This window comes from Mustela erminea, chromosome 18 (assembly GCF_009829155.1).
Source record: "Mustela erminea isolate mMusErm1 chromosome 18, mMusErm1.Pri, whole genome shotgun sequence".
In the NCBI taxonomy this organism is placed as follows: domain Eukaryota; kingdom Metazoa; phylum Chordata; class Mammalia; order Carnivora; family Mustelidae; genus Mustela; species Mustela erminea.
In genome coordinates, this window is record NC_045631.1 from 19926886 (window position 1) to 19949252 (window position 22367).

The following is a 22367-nucleotide window of genomic DNA, read 5'->3' on the forward strand; positions in this document are numbered from 1 at the left end:
AACAGAACAGGAGAGAAGGCAGCTCTTCTTCTCTGGTTCCCTCCCTCCCAGTCCCCACCTTTCCCTCCCTTCCTCAAGCATCCACAGCGGAGACCTCCAGGAGCGCAGAGCCCAGTTCACCAGGCTGGAAGCTAGGGGCCTGCTATGGCTTCCCCGAGGCCTTTGCTGCTGCTCACCCTGCTGGCGTGGGTTGTTCTGGCTGACCAAGGTGCAAGAAAGAGGGTACCGGTGGCCTTTGGGGCCAATGAAGGGTGGGCAAGGGTGGTCTGAGCTTGGCCATGCCAACTGACCCGTCCTCCCCCACAGAGTCCTGCAAAGACCGCTGCACTGAGGGCTTCAATGCGGACAGGAAGTGTCAGTGCGACGAGCTCTGCTCTTACTACCAGAGCTGCTGTGAGGACTACGTGGCCGAGTGCAAACCCCAAGGTGTGTCTGGAGGGGCTGGGTGGGCCTGGGGTCCCCTCTCCGGCTAGACACTCACCACCTCCTACTCTGCCTGCAGTGACTCGTGGGGACGTGTTCACTCTGCCAGAAGATGAGTACGGGGCCTTTGACTACCCTGAGGGGACCTCGGTGGGCGTCCTCACACAGCCAGAGAGCACCACGCTGAGCCCTGGCCTGCAGCCCCAGCCTGAAGAGACTCCCACCCAGATACAGATTCTGAGCCCAGAGGAAGAGGCGCCGGGACCTGGACAGGAGGCTTCAGGGCCTGAGGGACAGGCTGAAGTCATCCCTGAGTCCCCAGCAGAGGAGGAGTTATGCAGTGGGAAGCCCTTTGATGCCTTCACTGACCTCAAGAATGGCTCCCTTTTTGCCTTTCGAGGTGACTCCTGGGGCACGTCTTGGGGGCTAGGGGTCTGCCCTTGGAACCTCCCCTCCCTCACACAGCCTCCCGCACTCTAGGGCGGTACTGTTATGAGCTGGATGAAGAGGCAGTGAGGCCTGGATATCCCAAGCTTATCCAAGATGTCTGGGGCATTGAGGGCCCCATTGATGCTGCCTTCACCCGCATCAACTGTCAGGGGAAGACCTATCTCTTCAAGGTATCAGGCCCTGGAGGCTGAGGGTCAGGGTCAAGGGTAATCTGGGCAGGGGAGGAGGGTTGCTGTGCCCCGGACTAGGGCAGGCGAGAAGGCAGGATCCCAGCCTGTGGTTCGTGACTGGGGCTCTTGAGGACAGGGAAACCCAGGGCTCTAGATCCCAGGTGACAAGCTTAGAATTGGGATGGCTGCACCTTGGGTGGAGGACTCAGCCTGTACCCAACCAGCTACCTCCTAACTCCCTCCTCCTTCTCTACCCCTTAGGGTAATCAGTACTGGCGCTTTGAGGATGGTGTCCTGGACCCCGATTTCCCCCGCAACATCTCTGAAGGCTTCAAGGGCATTCCAGACAACGTGGATGCAGCCTTGGCTCTCCCTGCTCATAGCTACAGTGGCCGGGAGCGGGTCTACTTCTTCAAGGGTACCAAGGGAGGGGTGGGAGAAAGAGCAGGCAGTGGGGTGGTCTCGGTTTGCCTCCACACTCCTCTAGGGGCAAGGTCAAACTAGGCTCACCCCCTGCCAGGAGCTCCCATCTTCAGCAGCCTTGAGGCTGGCTTTCCAGCCTTGCTCACACATTTCCTCCCCACCCCCGGCCTCCCTCCCCCATCCCGGCTCCTCACTCAGGGAGACAGTACTGGGAGTATGAATTCCAGCAGCAGCCCAGTCAGGAGGAGTGTGAAGGCAGCTCCCTGTCTGCCGTGTTTGAACACTTTGCCTTGCTGCAGAGGGACAGCTGGGAGACCATCTTCGAGCTTCTCTTCTGGAACAGACCTTCCGGTATGGAGGGCGGGCAAGTCTCGCTTTCTCCTCCTGGGACCAGGAGGGCCAGAGCACTGCCAGCCAGAGGGGGCTGTGATGGCGGAGCAATGGGTCAAAAGCTGTTTGCTCAGGCCAGACTTTGTTTCTGTTGACCTTTGGGGGGAGGTCCACCTGGACCCCGCACACTGGACTTTGCCTAGCACAGCCAAGGGCATGGCCGGCAGGAGGATGGGCTGTGACTGAGGCAAGTGGGGAGGCTTGTCGTGGAGAAAGGCCAGGAGAAAGAGCACTGGACAGGGAGTCAGAGGGCCCAGGTGCTGTGCTCTGCCATGAGCTTGCGGTGTCCTTGGGCAAAGGAACAGCCTATTGCTGGGTACCAGATGAACTCTACAGGTCCCCAGGGCTTTCATTAACCCATCCCCCACCACAGGTGGTGCTGGACAGCCCCGATTCATCAGCCAGGACTGGCCCGGTGTGCCCACGCAGGTGGACGCGGCCATGGCCGGCCGCATCTACATCTCGGGCTCAGCACCCCGATCCTGGGCCAAGAAGGCCAAGTCTAAGCGCCGCAACCGTAAGCGCTACCGTTCACGCCGTAACCGTCACCGTGGCCGAGGCCGCAGCCAGAACCCCCACCGACAATCCCGTTCAACCTGGCTGTCCTGGTTCTCCAGTGAGGAGAGCGGGCTGGGCACCTATAACTATGACTACGACATGGACTGGCTTGTGCCTGCCACCTGCGAACCCATCCAAAGTGTTTACTTCTTCTCACAAGGTGGGGGCCTCTGCCATCCTTGCAGCTCCTCGCCCAGCTGGGTCTTCCCTGCTGTCCCTGGTCCCCGGTGGGCTGAACATGGCTCTTGGGCGGTGACTCCAGAAAGACAGGGTGGGAGTCCTTAGCTGCATTTTGGATGTTCACTTACCCTTCCAGGAGACACCCACATGTTCCTTCTCAGGGCAGGGATGGGCAGGTGGGGCTGGGTCTCACACACCCTCTCCCAACCTCTCTTTCAGACAAGTACTACCGAGTCAACCTTCGCACACGGCGAGTGGACACAGTGAGCCCTCCTTACCCACGCTCCATCGCCCAGTACTGGTTGGGCTGCTCAGGCCCCGGCCACCAGTAGGAATCTTGAGCCCACACAGCTGGGCCCTCCACTATTCCTTCCTCAACCTTTTCCATCTAGCCCAATAAAGATCCCCTGACCCTGAATTTAAGACTACTGTCCTGACTGGGGTGGACAGACAGGAGGCATGGATTTGCTCTGGGAAAGGAGGGGAGGCTGGAGTGTCATGATGTCTTGGGGGAGGAGAGCCTCCTTGTATCCAGTCCACGTTGGGCTCAGGCCCTGTGAACCCCAAAAACTCTGGGCTGGGGAGGGCCTCATGAGTGCTAGCCTTCTGCCTGAGCTAAGCAGCCCCTACCAACCTACCAACATCAGCAGGAACTTGAACCCCACTGATGATGCCCACCGGTACCCCTCCCAGCCCTGGGCTTGCTTTGCCTCTTGGAGTTGACTAGGGTCTTGGAGGAGAGAGAAGGGGTGGAGGGAGTGGGGTTCTGGTTTAGCTTTTCTGCCTGTCCTGAGCTGCAGTGTGGTTGGTCTGGGGGGCTGCTGTGCCCCCCCCAAACACACCCCTAGGATGATCCTCTCTTTGAGGCCTGTCTTGAGTCTAGGGTGTGGGTCACTGAGGTTAGGAGGGGGAAGGGCAAGAACTTGAAGGGAATTCAAATGCACCCACTTCTCTTAGAAAAGTGGCTCAGGGGCGCCTGGGTGGCTCAGTGGGTTAGCCTCTGCCTTTGGCCCAGGTCATGATCCCAGGGTCCTGGAATTGAGCCCCGAGTCGGGCTCTCTGCTCAGGAGGGAGCCCACTTCCTCCTCTCTCTCTCTATCTCTCTGCCTGCCTCTCTGCTTACTTGTGATCTCTATCTGTCAAAATAAATAAATAAAATCTTTAAAAGAAAAGGAAAGCGGCTCAGAAGCCTTAAAAGGATGAATACTCTATAAAAACAAACATCTCCTTAGAACTCCTCAATTGTTTCCGGGGAACCTCCTCTGCTTCTAGGTTCCTGGACTCCAAGAAGCCCATTTGGGCTTTCAGGGGGCCATGGAGAAACGGCTGAATGCAGATGAATCTCTGAGGTGGACCTGAGGGCAGGCTGGTGGTGACATCTGCTCCCCGGCCCTGCTGGGGGCGGAGTGGCTGCAGTTCCCCTGCCGTCCCAGTCTTCCTCTTCATCCTGCCCAGCCTTCCACTGTGGCACAGGAGTCCACCCACTCTCCCCTGAAGGCAGCCAGCACAGCACAGTGAGGGCTCTAGAAGGGCCTGGTGAAGCCCTGGGAGCCCTAGAGACAGGGATTTTTTTTTGCCTCCTGGAAGGTGTCCTGGGAAGATTTCCACAAAGCACAGGATTTCAGACACAGAGTGTTGGAGTCCGCGGTGTGAGGAGGGGTCTTGGACCGGCTTCCTTCATGAACCCTGAAGGAGCAGAGGCCACCAGTTTTGCCTCCCACCCCTAGACCCACACAAGCCCCAACACTGCCCCTGCCCTCCCTTCTTTCCTCTGGGACAGCTCTGCTCCTCTCAAGCTGGACAGGAAACCTCTCCCCTCCTGGAGGCGGGGCTGGTCCTCTGAGCAGGATAAAACCCCAGGAGGAGGGGTATAGTGTGGGCACAGCCTTGGCATGGCCCTCTGGCTCCTCATTCTCTGCCAGCTCCATGGCCAGCCCTGCGGATGCACCCGCAACAGGTGATCTGCTGGGGAAAGGGTAGGCTGGGGGAAGGTCAAAATGAGGAAGCGGGGAAGGGACTTCAGGGTCTGCTGAGGGTCTTGAGGCTGGGATGGAGGCTCTTGCAAAGGGCCCTGGCTTGACTCCTACTCCGGCCCACAGGCCATACCAGTGGGTTGGGTTCTCACCGGAGAAAGAGGACCACCTTCAGCAGGGGGCAGCTGCTGGAACTGGAGCGGGTGTTTGCAGCATGGCCCTACCCTGACATCAGCATGCGCGAGCACCTGGCTCGGGTCACCTGCCTTCCTGAGGCCAGGATACAGGTGAGCAGTGACCCCCTCTGAGGGTGGGGGTACTTTCGCACAGTCCCTTTTCTCTGGGTATCCTGTCTCCACGTTTTGCTTTCCCTGTAGCTGGGGGAGGGGAGCTGGTGCCAGAAGAGATTCTTTTTTCCCTTATCAGGTGTGGTTCCAGAATCGCCGGGCCAAGAGAATCAAGAACAGGAAGGCAGGAGGCCTAAGCCCCAGGCCCGAGCACACCCAGAGAGCCCGTCCTCTTCCGGACACCTTCCAGCAGGCCCGGGAGCCCCGAACACTAGTCCAGCTTCCACCTTCCAACAGCACACCTCAGTATGCTTCAATGGGTCGACATGCTTCCTGCCCAGCTCCTGGTTTGGGTCCAGGACAGGGGTGGACAGGGGCTAAAGCTGTAGCCCCATGGGGACCAGCTGGGGCTTCAGGGGTCCACCTTTCTTCAGAGCGAGCCACTCCCCAGACCTCATTGGGCAGCTTATCTGACCTCATCTATACCTCTGCCATTGTCACCAACCTGGACCACTCCTAAATGAAGTCTAGAACTTTTGAGATCACTCCTCTGGCTCCACAGCCCACCCTGCCCCTTAGGACTGAACATATCAGATGTGGATCCCTCACCCCTTTTACACAAGGGAGTTTTCTTATCGGAAGGAAGGTTAGTGCAGGCATCCCTCCCTCTGACTGTCATCCTGTCCATCCCAGAGTCACCAGGGCCTGGCTCTTGCTCCCCAGCACTCTGCCCCTCCTGGAGCCTGTGCCCATTGCCATGGCGGGAGGTCCCTTCAGAGAGATGAGATAAGAGCTAGGTTTTCCACCTTTCAGGAGCCAGGCAGGGCCCTCAATTCTTCTCGCCCCAGGTGACAACACCTCCTCCCTCCAAAAAATGGGCAGCCGGCTCTCACTTTCAGGCCATTAGCTAGCTAACTGCTAAGTGAGTTAGGCGAGAAGAGCACTGAGACTAATTTCAGGCTGCTGGGAACCAGGGCCCCCTCTTCTGACCTACCACCACCTGGACATAATAATCAGAACCATGGATCTGAAGAGGAAGTGATATTAAAGTCATAAAGTAGAAAGAGGAGCCCGGGGCTTATGTTCATTTAATTTTCACAAAGATCAGACTGGCTGCCCTGTGACCTGAGGCTGTGGAGACAACCTGACAGATTTAGCAGGGGGTGGGGGAGTGCGTGCAGGCAACACTCGGTTTTCATATCACCGTCATCTGTAATGCCAACTAATCTCCAAATAAAACCCAAACTCTATACCTTAATCTGGATTGTTGTTTGCTGCAAACGAATGGGGACAAGCGCTGTTTGCTTTTGAAATGTATCTCCATCACCTAATCCCTAAATAGGGCCAGGTTCCACACAGGTCCTGGGTGGGGGACATTCCCCAGGCTTCCAGTGGGATTAGGTAGAGGAATGGTTAATTGAAGGGCTTAGCGCTCTGGCTGACAGAGCCTAGGGAGATGGGAGCCTCGGCCAGCACCTTCTGCTCCCGCTCCCACTGCTTCCAGGATGCTCCAGCTGCCTCTACTCCTGGAGCTGCTCTGCTCCAGAAAAGCACGAGTTTGCCATCAGTCTGGGCTGGATTCAAATCCTGACTCTGCTATGTAACCTTGCAATTCTCTGAAAGTCTCTGAGCCTGCAAAATAGGAGGTGATAATACTTGTCTTCTCTCAATTTTGGGGAACGAGAAGCAATAATGTTAAGTGAAGGGCTTTGTCTGGTTGATGCATTGTAAAAGCTCTCAATTCAACCTTCCCTCTCCATACAGCAGATGAGGAGAAACTGGGAAGACCCCAAACTTCTTGTTCCCCTGGCCTCCTGCCAAGCACTCCCTTTTGCCCTGGGAAGCCCTATGTCCAGACCGCACTGTGGGCGGTAAGAGAGGGAGGAAGTGGCCTAGAGCAGAGAGTTCTCTTCTCTGTGACGAGACCCAGAGGACAGGCCACCCAATTGCTATCTCCAGCTCTGTCCCTGCACATGGAAAACTTTGCACGGTGAAATTTCCTAGGCAGGAACTAGGTCTTTTACCTCTTGATTTCCAGCAGCTAGCATAGTACCATGGCTCATAAAGGAGCACTCCATAAGTGTTCGAGGCTACAGAGCCTGTTAAACTTGGGAGGAGAGGCTTCGGTTCAGGTAAGGCCCCCATTCTGGTGAAAGGGGTGTATGTGTGGAATGACCCAATCTCAGTGTGAGAAGATGCTCTGGATTAGAAGCTGTATGAGGGGGCCTGCCCTTCATCTAACATTTACAAGCCTTCCAACCTTTCAATCCAGGTACCTGGGGTGGGGGGTGGGAGGTTGAACACTGAAGGCTATGCGGGCCCACAGGCTACCTGGCCAGCAGAATTCAGCACAAGTAGGATAGCCACGAATCTCCACAAACATTTAGTGTAGCTTTTAAACTCAGTCTTAAGTGATCTGGGTTGCTAGAAACGTTGTTGACATTTCTTTCAACCAACAACAGAAATTCTAAGATTTCTCAACGAAGTCATCTGTGGTGGAACAAGAGGAAGGAAACCTTCCCTCTCTCTCATGTACCAACTGGGTAAGCTGGGACGGGCTATGTATTAAGTAGAAACTAGCAAACCTGGAAAGCAAATGTCTACTGAACCAATGAGCGTGTAATTTCTTTCCTTCTTTAAAAAAACAAACACCCCCCCCATTTATTTATTTATTTTAAAGAGAGACAGAAAGGGAGGGACAGATATTCAAGCAGGCGTCCCAATGAGTTCAGAGCCCAATGCGAGGCTCAATATCACAACCCATGAGATTGTGGGCTGAACCAAAATCACAAGCTGGATGCTTAACTGACTGAGCCACCCAGGTGCCCCATGAGTGTATAATTTCGAAGAACAGAAGTGTATCCTGGGGGGCTGGAAAAAGGCCACAGGAGCTCACAGTGTGCACAAAAGGAAAGGGACATACCATTAGGAACAGACCTTGAACTGTGCTTGCTTCGACAGCACATATACTAAGAATACGAACAGAACCTGAACAATGATCAGAACTAAGCAATCTTTGGGCTTCTGTGTTGTGACAAGATCTGAAGTAAGAATACAATGGATACAATAAATATTTATTGGACAAAAAGCTATTACTGACAGTTTCTAAGGACCTTTACACAGATTCTATCTATACACCACTAATTTAAGTTCTTGGAAGTTTAACATTACACGGGTACTTCAACACCACTTAGCAGTCTTTGGCTCCATTTCACAGAGGAAGGACCACAGCTGGTCATCTGATCTCTCTCAGCCTCAGTTCTGTCTTCGGGGAAAAGGGGCCTAAAGCCGTTTCCTCTTCCAGTCTCCAGGATTGTTATGAAGACCAAGAGTAATCACGTAAAGCAACTGCTCAACTGTGCACACTTACAATCTACTTTCCACACTTCCCTGAACTCTGACATTTTAAGAATCTACATAAAATAACCTCCATTAGGCTTACATACAATAACATGTACACATATTCATAACATGTTATGTTTATGTATTTATGTGTATGGTTATTTAGGTCCACATATACAGTCAAATCTGGAAACAGTCCCTATCTACAAAGAACGTCTCCCTGTATTAGCTGAGACAATCTACAGTAGGAATACTCTTGCCACCAACACACACCAGCACAAGAGATTTTCAATTAAAAGCGCAACACACTATTTTGCCATCTGAATTGTTTTCATTTTCGGAGGCAGAGCAAAGGGTGATGGAAAGGTGGGCAGTTTAAGGAGGGCTGGTGAGTGGTAGAGACAGGCAGAAACACACAGAAAATCTGAAAAAGGTGAGCAGAGGATGAAGACTGAAACTAAGATTCTGGAAAGGTAGCTGCCTAGCTCCCAATTTCAGTTTCCTGTACCAACCTGTCTTTCTCTCATTTGATGTCCTGTGATCAGCTCCTCTTCTGACACAAACTGGCTTCTAGAAAGGCAATCCTTTCTGTTTTGGAGGTTACTGATCTAAATTACAGGTCTGCCTCAAGGGTGTGTGGAGCAAGGGGGACCATCAATTTGTACACTTGGGGAAGTTCAAGGCAGTGTGGTCCACTTCTGGGAAGACCTGGATTCTATTTACTCCTGATGGGGAAAAACCCAGCCTTGGGAGGGCCCAGATGGACTACAGAACGCAGACAGGCACTGGGTTCAGGAGAAGGAACTGAAAGACCAGTTCTTTTCAGTTGTCCTCTGACTCTCCTTTACTGCCTCTCTGGAAACTGACAGAGGTTGGGGCTCTGGCACGAACAGCATGTGGCCTTGGCTTGGCCCTCTGACTAACCAGAGCTGTAGACAAAGGGCCTGACAGGTGGACTGAGTCAGTGATAGGCAGCTGGGAGCTTGGAGTCTCCCAAAACCGGCTCCAGACTTTGATGATGAACCCTCGGGTTAAAGCTCTCCCAACTCGCCTTCCATTGCCCGCACCATGACATAAAGCTCGGCCAGGCCCACCACAGAGGCCACGATCAAGGCAGCTAGTACCCGCTGGGGAGAGAAAGAACCAGGCTTAGGGGATACAGGCCAGCATCCAGCTCTGCAGCCTCCAGGGCCTCTAGTAAAGATGGCGGGGGGCGGGGGGGGGGGGAGGAGATTGGAGAGAGGGGGAAAACCCAGACCACAGGTTGGGGGAAGGGAAGAAGAGAGAATCTGGATTCTCTTGAGGTTATTATGTACTCCCATGAATGCTGGATAGTTCAAATGCTCCTCTTGTTTACTAAATAAATGCTTGTCTAATGCCTAACTTGTTCAAGGCACCTTCACATATATTCTCTCTCTCCCACCAACACTCCCACCTGGGACACCCTGCCTTGCCCAGTGCTTACTTACTGAGGCCATTTCTGTGAAGATGTACTGGCTTCCAAGGTAAGTACAGACGAAGGCAGCTGCCACCGTGACAATAAAGTTGAAGATGGTGATGACCAGAGCTTTCACTGACCTCACTTTGGGGAAGAACCCAGGGAAGAAATGTTTATGTCAGCATCCTCCACAAGGCCCTCTTGTCTCTGGGGTGCCTCCCCCCATCAACTGGGTCTCCTTCAAATGGCAAGCCTGAATAGCTCAGGCTTAAACCTAGAGCCCGGGGGTGGGAAGAAGTGCCATGACCAACCCGTCCCAGGCTTCAGCAGTGTGATTTCCCAGCACCTCTCACCTTGCTTTCCCAGTTCACTAAGAGTCCCACCATGTCTTGAATCCTGGGAAAAAGAAAACACAAATGATTCCAAATGGATGCAGCTCAGAGGCAGCCCAGAGAGTAACTATTTGTCAGTCTGGGCTCTGCTCTATTTCCCAACATATTAAGTCTGCCTTCTCCATGGATTCTGTTGTCAGAACCAGATGGATTTTTTCCTGAACTACAGATCAAACATTTATGAAAAAGGACATAGGTTCCCAGTACCCAGGGTGGGAGCATGCCACAGAACAATAGGAGTCCTATCAGAAGAAAGGCTCCAAGGCCTAACTCCACCTCTCCAACTTTTAAGAATCTGTCACCGTCTGAGCCCAGAGTCTCAGTAAATGAGCTGGGAATTGTATTAGGTTTGTATGCAGCACAGAGATTCTGCGAACCCTGACTAGTATAAAAACCAAGCTTCCACGATGTTTTTTTTTTTCCCTCTGTACTTCTTCCCAGCACAGAGGTCTGCTTTCAGAAGCTACTCAGTCCTTGTATTGAGGAGCAAGCCCTTACCTTACAGGTGACGTTGTATGTGATCCGCTTATATTCCTCATTGGCCAGCTGTATCTTAATCTTCTCCAAACGGGCAACTAGCTCTGGGTTCTGAGGCAGAAAAATCAAATGAGAAGGATATCCCCAGCTTACTAGAAAGCCATGTTACAATCATTGGTTTCAGGAGGCAAAGCACTCCTAAGGGTGCTAAGAGACCCATGTACTAGTTATGCCTCCACTGCTTTGGAAACTGTTTTTTTGTTTGTTTGTTTGTTTTTTGCAGATCTGTTTTCCAAGCTGTCAAGCAGGGAGGACAATATCTGGTTCCCCCATCCCAGCTCTCAAGGATTTAAAAGACAAATTTTTGAGCTTAGAGGTTGATTCATAAATCTGAATGTATCGTAAGTCCAATTCAGCCAACACCACTTCCACAAATAAATCCGTTACATACCCTGGGAGGCTTCACCACCTCTGGGAGATAGATTTCACTGCCTTCTAGGAGCTCATGAAGGTATAGTGTGGAACCTGGGAAGAAAAGATTTTTACAAACATAATGATGCATAGAATTGAGGTTGAAGGATTAAGATCAGAAAAGGGTCTGGCCAGGGGCGCCTGGGTGGCTCAGTGGGTTAAAGCCTCTGCCTTCGGCTCAGGTCATGATCCCAGGGTCCTGGGATCGAGCCCCGCATCGGGCTCTCTGCTTGGCGGGGAGCCTGCTTCCTCCTCTCTCTCTCTCTGCCTGCCTCTCTGCCTGCTTGTGATCTCTGTCTGTCAAATAAATACATAAAATCTTTAAAAAAAAAAAAAAAGGGTCTGGCCCTTCTATTTTTTAATACCAAAATAAAACATGGCCACCCCTATTTCAATTCATCTCCAAGGTCATTTTCAACTGAGAAGAATCGAGGACAATTCCACATAAATATCTCCTGGTATGCATACCTAAGTGTCAGCTCTCAGTTATTTTGCCAAAGTCACAGCTAACAATAAGCCACTTATATTTGCGTTCAGATTAAGTCATGCTGTAGCCACAATAGAACTGCCCTAAATGGTTTAAGTCACGGTGATGCTAAATACTTAAAAAATGTGTACTAGATGATATATAAGGTACTTTTTATTTTTATTTCTTAAAGATTTTATTTATTTGACAGAGAGAGGAATTACAAGTAGGCAGAGAGGCAGGAATAGAAAGAGGGGGAAAAAGGCTCCCTGCTGAGCAAAGAGCCCCATGCGGGGCTCGATCCCAGGACCCTGAGATCATGACCTGAGCCGAAGGCAGCGGCTCAACACACTAAGTCACCCAGGTGCCCCAAAAAGGTATTTTTTAGTTCTAATAGTTCTAGCAGTTGAGCAGTCTACCCTTTGTACTTCTGGGTAGACTGTGTTAATTCTGGCAAAAGACCTTTCAGGCCAGTTTGTCCTAGTCCCTCCCCTCACAGTGAGGGGAACTGAGACCCAAGGAAGAGAAACGACTTCTCCAAGGGGAGTTTGCTGCAGAGCTAGGACTAGAACTCAGCTGCTACTCCCAGTTCAGGTCTTTCAACATAGCTTTCCATCGTTCTATGTTGGGGGGTGGGGAGTGGAGAAAGACGCTATCAGATGAAAAGAAATCCAAATACCCAAACAGGACAAGCCCACTATCCTAAGTTGTTTTCCAGTGTAGCTTAAAAGGAAAAAATTGAACTTGTGTGCGGTGTACTGGGTTAGAACTGGACTTCCTCAAAGGTCAGGAGGCCCTAAGCGGGGCTGGTATTGAAGAAGAGATTCTCAGGAGAGTAGAAACTGCACACGTAAAATTTGCCACCCACAAGAAATCCTCATGGAAGCTGTTAAGGGAGCGGGTTGTCCTACGGTTTATGAGGTGACTCTTGGGTTAGCTAGATGACTGTTCCGCGGGTGAAGAGTGATGGATTTTTTTTTTCCCCTCTCATAACAATGGCAGAGGGGGAAAAAGAGTCAAGAAGGAAAAGACTCTGGAAAAAGGGGGGCGAGTCCGGGCTGGAGACTGCAGCTCACCACTCTCTCTCAGATACTGATGCAGATCTCGGATCAGTCGGAAGGAAACCAGGCGCGTGGGGCCACTGGAAAAATCACCGTCCTTGTGTTTCTTCCCTAGCGCAGCTTCAAGTTCTGCCCGCAGCTTCCGGGGCAGCTGCTCTGGCTCCAGCTCCCCACCGGGGCCCAAAGCGCGAACCAGTCGCTCACCGGCCAGCAAGCAAGACGCCATGTCTGGCTGACCTCGGGTCAGGTGACCGGGAGCAGGGACTTCCGCTCATCGCTCACCGGAAGGAGCATGGAGGTTGCGGGGCGGGATGAGGCGGGGCAGAGGGCCAAGGGGGCGGGGACGCGGCGCGGGGCAGTGTGGGGCGGGGGCAGAACGCCTCCGGCCGCGGGTTGGGCCCAGTGTCAGCAGCCGAGCAGGCGCTCGGGCGGGACATGGCGGGCTGTGTGGCCCGGCGAGCCCTGGCGGTGGGCACCCGCTGGTGGTCCCGCTCGCTAACCGGGGCCCGAGGGCCGAGGCCGCTCAGTTCGGCAGGTGGAGCTGGGGCCTTCCCACCAGCGGCGACCACGACGACGCGGAGGCACCTCTCGTCCCGGTGAGGGACGGAGCGCGGGGCCCGTACGTGGAGCCCAGGGAGCGTGTTTCGGCCAGGGAGGAGGCCAGGAGGCCGGACCGGCCGAGGGTGATTGAAGTTCGACCCGGGAGAGGGTCCCGGCCGGGAGCCGACCTGCCCTGCCTGGGATGTGTGCCAGGAGCAGAGAAGGGAGCGCGGTCCAGAACCCTGGGTTACGCAGTACTGGCTCTGAGGGGGAGTAGTAACCCTCTCGGAGCGAATTTTACCTTCCCAAGTGGAGATCTCGAGCGCTGTTGTTACAGCAGCCTTTTAATTAAACCCCAGGGCTCCTGACTTGAACCCTCAGCCCCGGATTGGGACAAAGCCTCCCTCAGAAGGATGCTCGAAGTGGGAAACCGGACTCTTGAGAATGAGCCCTGCGTGGGTTCCGGGTTTTGGCGTGACCTTGGGGAGATTGGTTCTTTCTCTGTGACTTGGCGAGGGGGCTTGAGGCCATGGGGAATGGTGTGAGCATTGTCTCTAGCGATTGGACAGGCAGGTCAGTTTGGGGCTGGAGGATCAAGTGAGAGGAAGCATAAGGTTCACATCCCCAAAACGTTAAGAATAGTAGGTCTTTGAAGGACTCCTAGAAAAAGCAGCCCTGTCCAGAGAGACCAGAGAGAGCTGACTTTTTGGTGGCTGAAATCAGACACTGGTATTGGGGAGAGATGATAAATATTTGCAGTGTAAGACCCCTGTGAAATGTGAGTCTGAACAAAAACTAGATTGAGAGACTACTAGGTGCAATGCAGTGAGTATGGTAGGACATCTGGAGATGATGGCTAAACTGTTCAAGGGTAGGGTAAAGGCTGCAGGTTTGCGGGGAGGGTAGACAGAACTGGAATTATAAAACAACTGTTTCACACACTGGGCTCTGAGGGGGAACGCAGCTAATCAGACACAGGCATTGCTCTCAGGGAACCTAAAGTCTCTAGTGGAGATAAGAGCTGGGCACAAACAACAGAAATGCAAGGTGGGAAAGGCGGTTAAAATGCTGTGGGAGAGGCGCGCCTGGGTAGCTCAGTGGGTTAAAGCCTCTGCCTTTCGCTCAGGTCATGATCCCAGGGTCCTGGGATCGAGCCCCACATCAGGTTCTCTGCTCAGCAGAGAGCCTGCTTCCCAACCCCGCCTCTGCCTGCCTCTCTGCCTACTTATGATCTCTGTCTGTCAAATAAATAAATAAAATCTTTAAAAAAAAATTGCTGTGGGAGGACAGGAGGATGGGTCAGTGAAGAAACAGAGGCAAGGGGTATAAATAAGCAGGGTGCAAGGGCATGATATGAGGAATGCTGAGACTGAAGATAGGAGGAAGTGATCTGGGAGCAGTCAGACCTAACAGAGAAACTGAGGCAGGGCCTGTGGCTGGATCTCCAAGGACGAAAGGCAGAACCTGGAGTGGTGGTTTGGGAGGACCCTTATCTGCTTCACTGCCACCCCCCTCACTGCTTTGACCCTTCTCTGCTCTCACTGCCTGCCCCCACAGTGTCCTAGAAGCTTATTCTGATGGTGTAGGTACCTTTCCTTCTCAGCTTTTCTTTTCAGTTGCTTGTTCTTTTCTTTCCTAACCAGGAACCGACCAGAGGGCAAAGTTTTGGAGACAGTTGGTGTATTTGAGGTGCCAAAACAGAATGGAAAATACGAGACTGGACAGGTGAGTGCTGGGCTGGGTCATCTTATATTTGTTTTCAAGGTGTGTCCTGCTTCTGAAAGTGTTAGTTTTGGTCCTAGACCCGAATGTTACAGTTTTCTGCCTTGGTGTTTAGTGCCAGAGCAGAATCACAAATTTGTTAAGATACGGTTTCTGTTTTCCTGGTTGTGAATCCTTTTCATGTGTCAGTGGGTTCCCTTTCCAAGTTAGTGTGGACAGAGATAATTTGGATCAAAGTGAGGAGAGGGCCAGGTTGCTGAAGAGTCCTATAAGTTTCTGGAAGGTAGGAAGCCAGTGGAGGGAGCTTTCAGAAAAGGAAACCTTTGGGGCCATCTGGGAGGCTCAGAAGTTTCAGTGGCTGACTCTTGGTTTGGGCTCAGGTCATGATCCCAGGGTCCTGGGATAGAGCCCTGCATCTGGCTACCTGTTGGGTGAGAAGCCTACTTAGGATTCTCTCTCTCCCTTTCCCTTTCTCTCCCCTTCCTCTCTTGCTAAAGGGAAAACAAGAGAGAGAGAGAGAGAGAGAGAAAGAAAAGCAAACCTTTGATACTTTGTCATGGTTGAACTGATTGCAGTGTAATATAAGTTGTGGGTGCAGAGTTTTTTATCAACTTTGTGCCAGATGCACTGATGGTTTTAGGCACCTTGTAAGTAAGGACTTTTTGTTTATTCGACTTCCCACTCCCCTTTTCTTGCCATCCTGCAATAGACCTGGTGTTGTGTGTTGGACCTGAATCAAAAAGCAATGCCTGGGGCACCTGGGTGGCTCAGTGGGTTAAAGCCTCTGCCTTCGGCTTAGGTCGTGATCTCAGGGTCCTGGGATCAAGTCCCGAATCGGGCTCTCTGCTCAGCGGGGAGCCTGCTTCCCCCTCTCTCTCTGCCTGCCTCTCTGCCTACTTGTGATCTCTGTCTGTCAAATAAATAAAATCTTAAAAAAAAAAAAGGAAAGAAAAAAAGCAATGCCTTCGTAGAGTTGGCAGTCTAGAAAGGAATTACGGGGTCAGTGGTTATACACTGTGCTGAGTTGAGGGGAGATCAGGGAAGTCTTACTAGAGCTTTAGGCTATCATCTAAGGGATCAGCAGAAGTCAGCCCAGTGAAGGGGGGACAAGAGTATTCTGAAGCTGGTGGGGGTGGATCATGGAGTTCAAGGGAAAGATCGGCAGGACCTTGTGCTGCGGTTGCCAGCTACCTGTGCTGCTTAGTGGTCTGAGTCCCACCTGGAAAAACTTGTGGGGGGCGCCTGGGTGGCTCAGTGGGTTAAAGCCTCTGCTTTCGGCTCAGGTCATGATCCCAGGGTCCTGGGATCGAGCCCCGCATTGGGCTCTCTGCTAGGCAGGGAGCCTGCTTCCCCCACTCTCTCTGTCTGCCTCTCTGCCTACTTGTGATCTCTGTTAAATAAATAAATAAAATCTTAAAAAAAGAAAAGAAAAGAAAAGAAAGACTTGTGGATCACACACTCACTGAGGCTCTCTTTCCTCCTAGCTCTTCCTTCATAGTGTTTTTGGCTACCGAGGTGTTGTCCTGTTTCCCTGGCAGGCCAGACTGTATGACCGGGATGTGGCTTCTACAGCTCCAGAAAAGTAAGTACCCCTGTCACTGTGCCTCATGGTCCCCTCAGGAGGAGGCCTGACTCATGGCTGATGTACATAATTGGGGTCCCAGGGGAGAACTGAACATCCTCCTGGGCCATTGGAACAGTCCCAGAGTACTTCCTGGACACCATGGAGACAAAAGTGCTGAGTGCCAGGGACAGTCTGAAGCCAGAGGGTCCCTTTAGGCCTCCTCAGGATGCCTTCCCAAGCTGTTCTCTATTTGCATTATAAGTAGCCCAGAAGGCATTGAGGGACTAATTTCCTTCATTTTCTGATGTTCAGTTAGAATCTGTCTTTCCGTCTCTTATCATTAGGGTACATTAAAAAAGAAAAGGCCTAGTTCCATTAAATAATCACAGACCACCCCAGGGATGTGAGAAGAGTGGGGTACTCAGGGCTTCAGGATAGAACCAGCAATTTGATTTTCTCAGCGTGGTCCCCTCCTTCCAAGAAGCAGCCAGAGACTAAGACAAATAGAGACTCTGTGCCATGGGTCCTCCTCATTCCCGTGGTGCCATGGGTCCTCCACATTCTGACTGGGGAGGGGCTGGGCCTGGATGTTGCTGAGCAGGTATCCAGCTGACGCCAAAACCCCTTCAGATCAGGCACTAACTAGTCCGTTTAGGTAAGGAGGTGGTAGGGAGCTAGGGCAGGCACCACTTCTGTTTCTCTTGGGGTGATCTTGGGCTTCTTCCCCTACCCTCTAGAGCAGAGAATCCTGCAGGCCATGGCTCTAAGGAGGTGAAAGGCAAAACTCACACTTACTATCAGGTGCTGATTGATGCCCGAGACTGTCCACATATAGTAAGTAAGCAAGGTGGCTGGGCCTGGGGTTTCTCTCCCTGGGAAAGGCCTAAACCTGGTGGAGACAGAGGGAGGGAGAAGGGTCAAAGAGAGCCCAGATCAGCACTGGGCCCCAAGTTCTCAGGACTGGATTGTGACTAAGAAAGTCTGACTCGCTTCTTTCCTTAGTCTCAGAGATCTCAGACAGAAGCTGTGACTTTCTTGGCTAATCATGATGATAGCCGGGCCCTCTATGCCATCCCAGGTGAGTAGTGAACATGTATCTGAGTATGCCTGTTGGTGAGAGGCCTGGTGTGTCTTAGTGAGAAGACTCTGATGCCTTTCCGATGTCCTTTAATCTGCTAGGAGGGATTATAGAAGCTGAGAGCAGTGGTGCCAATCTTGTCCCACTTGGAGACAAGGCCAGCATTGTGTTTCTTCTCAGTCTTGTTCCTCTCTTTTCCTGTGTGAGTTTCACTGTTTCTTTTTCCTCTCTGTGCCAGGCCTGGACTATGTCAGCCATGAAGACATCCTCCCCTATACCTCCACAGATCAGGTTCCCATCCAGCATGAGCTGTTTGAAAGATTTCTTCTGTACGACCAGACAAAATGTGAGCTATCTCAAGAAGGGAAGCTGGAATGGGAGGGCCCTTCTTCAAAGACGGCATCACACAAGAAGCTTCAAAACTGTATATCCACAACCTTATTTAGCCTCCCATTAGATCTGTCAGGCGGATGGCTGTTGTCTCTTCCTAATAGATATGGAACCTGAGGCTCAGGGATGAGAAGAAGGGACTCAAAGTTGCTAGTGAGTCACAAGGTCAAGGTTACAGTAGGGTCTGAAGACCTAGGCTCCTCACTCCCAGCCCGTTTGTCTTCCCAGGATGTCCCATAATGCCTCAGGGCTTATTCTTGGTGGCCTTGTGCCTTCTTCCAGCCTGTGCTTTTGCTTCCAGTTTGGGTACCTTATTTCCCTGGGCCCTCACTTGGAAGAGTTTTCCCCAAGAGGGGCAGTTGGAGAACACCCGGGACTCTGGCCTGGAACTAACTCATCTTCTTTTGCCCCAGCACCCCCTTTTGTGGCCCGGGAGACGCTCCGGGCCTGGCAAGAGAAGAATCACCCCTGGCTGGAGCTCTCTGATGTCCACCGGGAAACAACTGAGAACATCCGTGTCACCGTCATCCCCTTCTACATGGGCATGAGGGTGTGTATCTGGCCTGGGTGCCTTCCCTCGTGGTGGGCCCCCAGATTTTCTCTGGTATCCCCAGTGTGACTTTGGAGTAGGTTCCACATTTAAACCATGTGCCTAGTGGTTCTGCTTCCAAGTGCCAGACATACTGGGCAGACTCTCGGGATCTAGAGCAACAAGACCCTCAAGTTCTGGGACAGAGTCCTCCAGGCTGACTCTTTCTTTTTTCTGGTTCAAAGTCTTCCTGTTCATGAAGAACATACATGTACTTGTTTAAATCAGTACAGGCTGATGTTCACACTCGGTATGCGTTAGTCAGATGTTTGTTGAGCTCTTTCTTGCCTGGCTGTGAGCCTCTAGTAAACATGAAACCCCGTCCCTGCCTTTCAGGAGCCCATGGTAGTGGGAGAGGTTAGCACAGAACCCATCAAGTGTTGTCACAGTGTTGGGCTGTGGAAGGGCCGAGGAGGGCCATGGCCTAGGCCAGCCGTGATTGCAGGGGTGGGGGGCAGCAGCTGGCTGGAAGACTGGTGAGAAGGGGAAGGGCCCTGTGGCTGACGTCCATTGGCACCCAGCTCTGTTGGTGATCAAGGAGGAGGAAGGAGGCCAGGGACCAGGCCAGGGGAGGCTGCCTCCTTTGGGGCTTGTTGGCTGTAGTCCAGTCACCATCCCACAGACACTCACAGCATTGTTTTGTCTCTGCAACCTTCTTGGAATATACCTCCTCAGTTGGAGAGCTCTTGATTGGAACAGACTTGGTCCTGCCCTCTGGGACTCAAATTCTTTTTTTTTCCCCCCCAGGAAGCCCAGAATTCCCATGTCTACTGGGTGAGTGTGAACCTGGGTAGATGGGCTGGGAGGGGGACAGTTTGGCTCTGGTGGGAGGGGTCTGTGTACTGCAGATATCCATTTTGGTTGTCTTTTGCTTTCGTAGAATTCCAGGTAGGCTAGCGCAGGTAGGTCTGTTCTTTGTCAGCTGTGAACTCTGTCCTCTGCCCTCCACAGTGGCGCTACTGTATCCGCTTAGAGAACCTCGACAGTGACGTGGTGCAGCTCCGGGAGCGACACTGGAGGATATTCAGTTTATCTGGCACCTTGGAGACAGTGCGAGGCCGAGGCGTGGTGGGAAGGGTGAGCGTCATCAGGCCAGTAATGCCGCTTCTGGTCCTTCCCGGCAGGCCTGGGGGCTCAGTGCCTGCTCTCCTCTCCTCTGTGGCTGGGGACAGAGGCTCATTGTGGGATGCCTTGGGCTGCTTTAGGTGACACCTTACAACAACCCCATGAGATGGTTTCATACAGCCTGAGTCACAGCTGAAGAGAGAGGTTGCGAAGTGAGTAACTGGCCCCTGGTCCTGTGCCTGGTAATGGCAGGACCTGGATTTGAATCCAGGGGAGTCCAACATCAGAGCTTTTGTGCCGTTCTGTGTGGGGCTCCTCCCCCTAACCGGCCCCAGCGTCTGCTTCTGGTTGTCTTTCCTCTGCCCCCTTTTTTTTTTTTTTTTAAAGATTTTTTTTTATTTGACAGAGGGAGAGAGATCATAAGTAGGCAGAGAGGCAGGCAGAGAGAGGGGGGGGAAGCAGGCTCCCTGCCGAGCAGAGAGCCCGATGCAGGGCTCGATCCCAGGACCCTGAGATCATGACCTGAGCTTAAGGCAGAGGCTTAACCCACTGAGCCACCCAGGCACCCCTCCTCTGCCTCTTAATACACCTGCCTTTGCTGGTCCACGAAGAGATCGGATTTTGCAAATCCTGTACTATCCCACCGTGTCTCCTGAGAAATGAAGCCCTGAGAAATGGCCAGCGACCACATTTAACGTGTATTTCTCCCCATGAGCAGGGACTTGGGATGCAGGGGGGGATGCTGAGTGAGACCAGGGCTTTGGAGTGAGATAGTCTGGCTCTGAATGCCAGCTGTTTGTGGTTTATTCCCCACATTGGGCCAGTTTAACAAAAAAATCTGTTTCTTCCTGTTAAATGGGAGTCACACCTATTACCTCATAATTCCCGGGAGGTTTAAGTTAGCCAAGGTTTGCAGAGCACCACCACAGCGCCTGGCACCCATGCACTTAGTGAATGGACTCTGGAAGGGCTGTTTACAGAGGAGGTTCTCTGCCCAGCACCTTTGCCTAGTGGCCTCAGATGTTAAGTCTGAGGTTCTCTTTCCCAGAATCAGAATGCAAGACCCAGGTCAGTGGCTAGTTTCGGGGACGGGGGGTGAGTACTGGCAGGCAGTCATCATTGGGGGCCAGAAGGGGCACCCTCCTAATGAACTGGCAGTCGACATGTGACCCCAGGGTATGGGGAGCTGGCCTGGCCTTAACCGATTTTCCCTGAACCCTTATAGGAACCTGTGTTATCGAAGGAGCAGCCTGCGTTCCAGTACAGCAGCCACGTCTCCTTGCAAGCTTCCAGCGGGCACATGTGGTGAGTGGGTGAGCACGTGCTGGGAGACGGGGCGTCCCAACTCTGCAGACACAGCCGCAGCTCAGAAACTTGGGAGCTCAGAGTTTGCTGTTAATTCTGGGCTGGCTTCCATCTCGAGATGGGGTTTTTCTGCTATTCATTGTTGTGGGAGACTTGTTGGATTTTTTTCTGTTTTCTAGTTCCTGTGATTTCATGGACTGAGGACTTAGTCTGAGAGGTTTGGTGGTTTGGTGTGGCACTGAGTTGCCCATGTAGTTGGTTTTCCCCTAGTGGTTCACTCCTTAACCTGAAAGTATGGTTGGGTAGCTTACGAGTGTGCATCTAAGGGCCAGAATCAGGGCAGCTGTGTTTCTTTTCTTGTAGGGTCAGGAAGGGCTCACAGATTTGTAGACCAGTGTTATCTTGACGTGAACCAGGCTCAGGGGAGCTCATCCTGCTGTGTTCAGTCCTGGAGCCAAGGGCCTAGGGCTCTCGTGATCCTCAGTAGGGCCTCTGCTGTCTCTCCCTCTAACCTGCCTTCTCTCTGACCTGCAGGGGCACGTTCCGCTTTGAGAGGCCTGATGGCTCCCACTTTGATGTCCGGATCCCTCCCTTCTCCCTGGAAAGCAATAAAGATGAGAAGACACCACCATCAGGCCTTCACTGGTAGGCCAGCTGAGGCCTGAGTACCTAGGCCTGGCCTCTGAAGAACAGCTCTTCTCCCACAATTGCTGCAGAACTCTCTCTCCACCATGGGCCACAGTGGGTCTCTTATTATTTGCACCGTTTGGTTGTGGGGGTTCTTTTTCTGCGGGTGGGTGTAATCGTTTTCTCCAGAAGACCTGTGTAGGACTCTTCCGAGGCTGGCCTCCCCCGTTAAGCCCTGGCTACACTGTGTTCCAGTAAACCTTTCCACCAGGAATTCTGTGTTCAGCTGCCACAGGCCTGGGTTTCCTAGCCTGTCCCACAAGTTGTTTGGAATATGAGGTTTGGTCAATAAACCAGTGCACACTTGGCCACCCTCGCCATTTCTGCCCCCGGGTTCTCAGGCTCCCTCATTGACACTGAGTGGGGCCCTTGGTTGCTGTCCTTGCCTTCCAGGAAACTGCCCCATCTGTTAAGAGTGTATGCTTCTCCCCTGAGGCTCGGACTTGGCTGAATATCTCCCAGGGTCACGGTGCCTCTCAGCCAGTGAGGTGAGGGCTAGATTGGACTCTTGTTTTCTTTACCCTCTGCCAATGCTGAGCAGGAGGCCAGCATCAGGCTCGGGGTTCTCCGCACTGGTCAGCCGTTGGCATCGCTGGCCTCCTTGATCCTGGGAAGGAGTGGGGCAAGCCATGTGAGGTCCCTAGAATAATAGGCCTGCCAGCCATGAGCCTGTGGTTTGTCAGGCCTTTCCAGACCACAAATGGAAAAACTTAGCCGAGAAGCTTTAGATATGTATGAATGGCGACTGAGCCAAGCTACTTTCTGAGCTGCTCACAGATCCTTAAGAGCCAGAGATGAAATGTGCTGCATTTCCCCCTGAATCGTAGGGATTCCTGCTTCTCTACTACCATAGTGATTGTTAAAGAGGTCGTTTTATTCTTAATATTAAATCTCAGTTCCAGCCCTTATTAGTGTTGTCCTTAATC

The 22367-nt window shown here is 52.5% G+C and overlaps 4 protein-coding genes across 5 annotated transcripts; 3 read left to right on the forward strand and 1 right to left on the reverse strand.

Moving 5' to 3' along the window:
* VTN (vitronectin) lies at positions 1-3012 on the forward strand. Its single transcript, XM_032320213.1, has 8 exons — positions 1-208; positions 307-426; positions 503-823; positions 904-1043; positions 1305-1461; positions 1665-1817; positions 2230-2574; positions 2814-3012. The coding sequence occupies exons 1-8, from the start codon at positions 145-147 to the stop codon at positions 2924-2926; spliced, it is 1413 nt and encodes a 470-aa protein (XP_032176104.1). The 5' UTR covers positions 1-144; the 3' UTR covers positions 2927-3012.
* A 1373-nt stretch (positions 3013-4385) lies between these two features.
* SEBOX (SEBOX homeobox) lies at positions 4386-6088 on the forward strand. The gene is made up of 3 exons (XM_032320215.1): positions 4386-4551; positions 4694-4854; positions 4994-6088. Exons 1-3 carry the CDS (start codon positions 4521-4523, stop codon positions 5372-5374), a joined length of 573 nt encoding a protein of 190 aa, XP_032176106.1. The 5' UTR covers positions 4386-4520; the 3' UTR covers positions 5375-6088.
* A 1823-nt stretch (positions 6089-7911) lies between these two features.
* On the reverse strand, positions 7912-12775 carry TMEM199 (transmembrane protein 199). The gene is made up of 6 exons (XM_032320214.1): positions 12517-12775; positions 10955-11028; positions 10525-10614; positions 9988-10030; positions 9666-9778; positions 7912-9323 (listed from the first exon to the last, which is right to left on the reverse strand). The coding sequence occupies exons 1-6, from the start codon at positions 12725-12727 to the stop codon at positions 9228-9230; spliced, it is 627 nt and encodes a 208-aa protein (XP_032176105.1). The 5' UTR covers positions 12728-12775; the 3' UTR covers positions 7912-9227.
* A 72-nt stretch (positions 12776-12847) lies between these two features.
* POLDIP2 (DNA polymerase delta interacting protein 2) lies at positions 12848-22349 on the forward strand. 2 transcript variants are annotated; one of them, XM_032319845.1, is made up of 11 exons: positions 12848-13097; positions 14685-14766; positions 16248-16345; positions 17065-17161; positions 17330-17405; positions 17644-17751; positions 18209-18345; positions 19132-19158; positions 19336-19461; positions 20675-20754; positions 21289-22349. In XM_032319845.1, exons 1-11 carry the CDS (start codon positions 12937-12939, stop codon positions 21401-21403), a joined length of 1107 nt encoding a protein of 368 aa, XP_032175736.1. In that variant the 5' UTR covers positions 12848-12936; the 3' UTR covers positions 21404-22349. The 2 variants fall into 2 exon arrangements, with proteins under 2 accessions (XP_032175736.1, XP_032175737.1); XM_032319846.1 differs by having other exon boundaries at positions 20675-20762; positions 21289-21376.
* The last annotated feature ends 18 nt before the right edge of the window (positions 22350-22367 follow it).

Bases quoted from the DNA above. Each gene is read 5' to 3' on its own strand.
- SEBOX (XM_032320215.1), top strand. From the start codon at position 4,521: ATGGCCAGCCCTGCGGATGCACCCGCAACAG. The intron at 4,552-4,693 runs GTGATCTGCTGG...TCCGGCCCACAG, and splicing joins TGCGGATGCACCCGCAACAG to GCCATACCAGTGGGTTGGGT. The intron at 4,855-4,993 runs GTGAGCAGTGAC...TTCCCTTATCAG, and splicing joins TTCCTGAGGCCAGGATACAG to GTGTGGTTCCAGAATCGCCG.
- VTN (XM_032320213.1), top strand. From the start codon at position 145: ATGGCTTCCCCGAGGCCTTTGCTGCTGCTCACCCTGCTGGCGTGGGTT. The intron at 1,818-2,229 runs GTATGGAGGGCG...CCCCCACCACAG, and splicing joins CTTCTGGAACAGACCTTCCG to GTGGTGCTGGACAGCCCCGA. The intron at 2,575-2,813 runs GTGGGGGCCTCT...CCTCTCTTTCAG, and splicing joins TGTTTACTTCTTCTCACAAG to ACAAGTACTACCGAGTCAAC.
- POLDIP2 (XM_032319845.1), top strand. From the start codon at position 12,937: ATGGCGGGCTGTGTGGCCCGGCGAGCCCTGGCGGTGGGCACCCGCTGG. The intron at 13,098-14,684 runs GTGAGGGACGGA...TTTCCTAACCAG, and splicing joins CGGAGGCACCTCTCGTCCCG to GAACCGACCAGAGGGCAAAG. The intron at 17,162-17,329 runs GTAAGTAAGCAA...TTCTTTCCTTAG, and splicing joins CCCGAGACTGTCCACATATA to TCTCAGAGATCTCAGACAGA.
- TMEM199 (XM_032320214.1), bottom strand. From the start codon at position 12,727: ATGGCGTCTTGCTTGCTGGCCGGTGAGCGACTGGTTCGCGCTTTGGGC. The intron at 11,029-12,516 runs GTGAGCTGCAGT...TTTTCTTCCCAG, and splicing joins TCAGTATCTGAGAGAGAGTG to GTTCCACACTATACCTTCAT. The intron at 10,615-10,954 runs GTATGTAACGGA...TTTCTGCCTCAG, and splicing joins AGGTGGTGAAGCCTCCCAGG to AACCCAGAGCTAGTTGCCCG.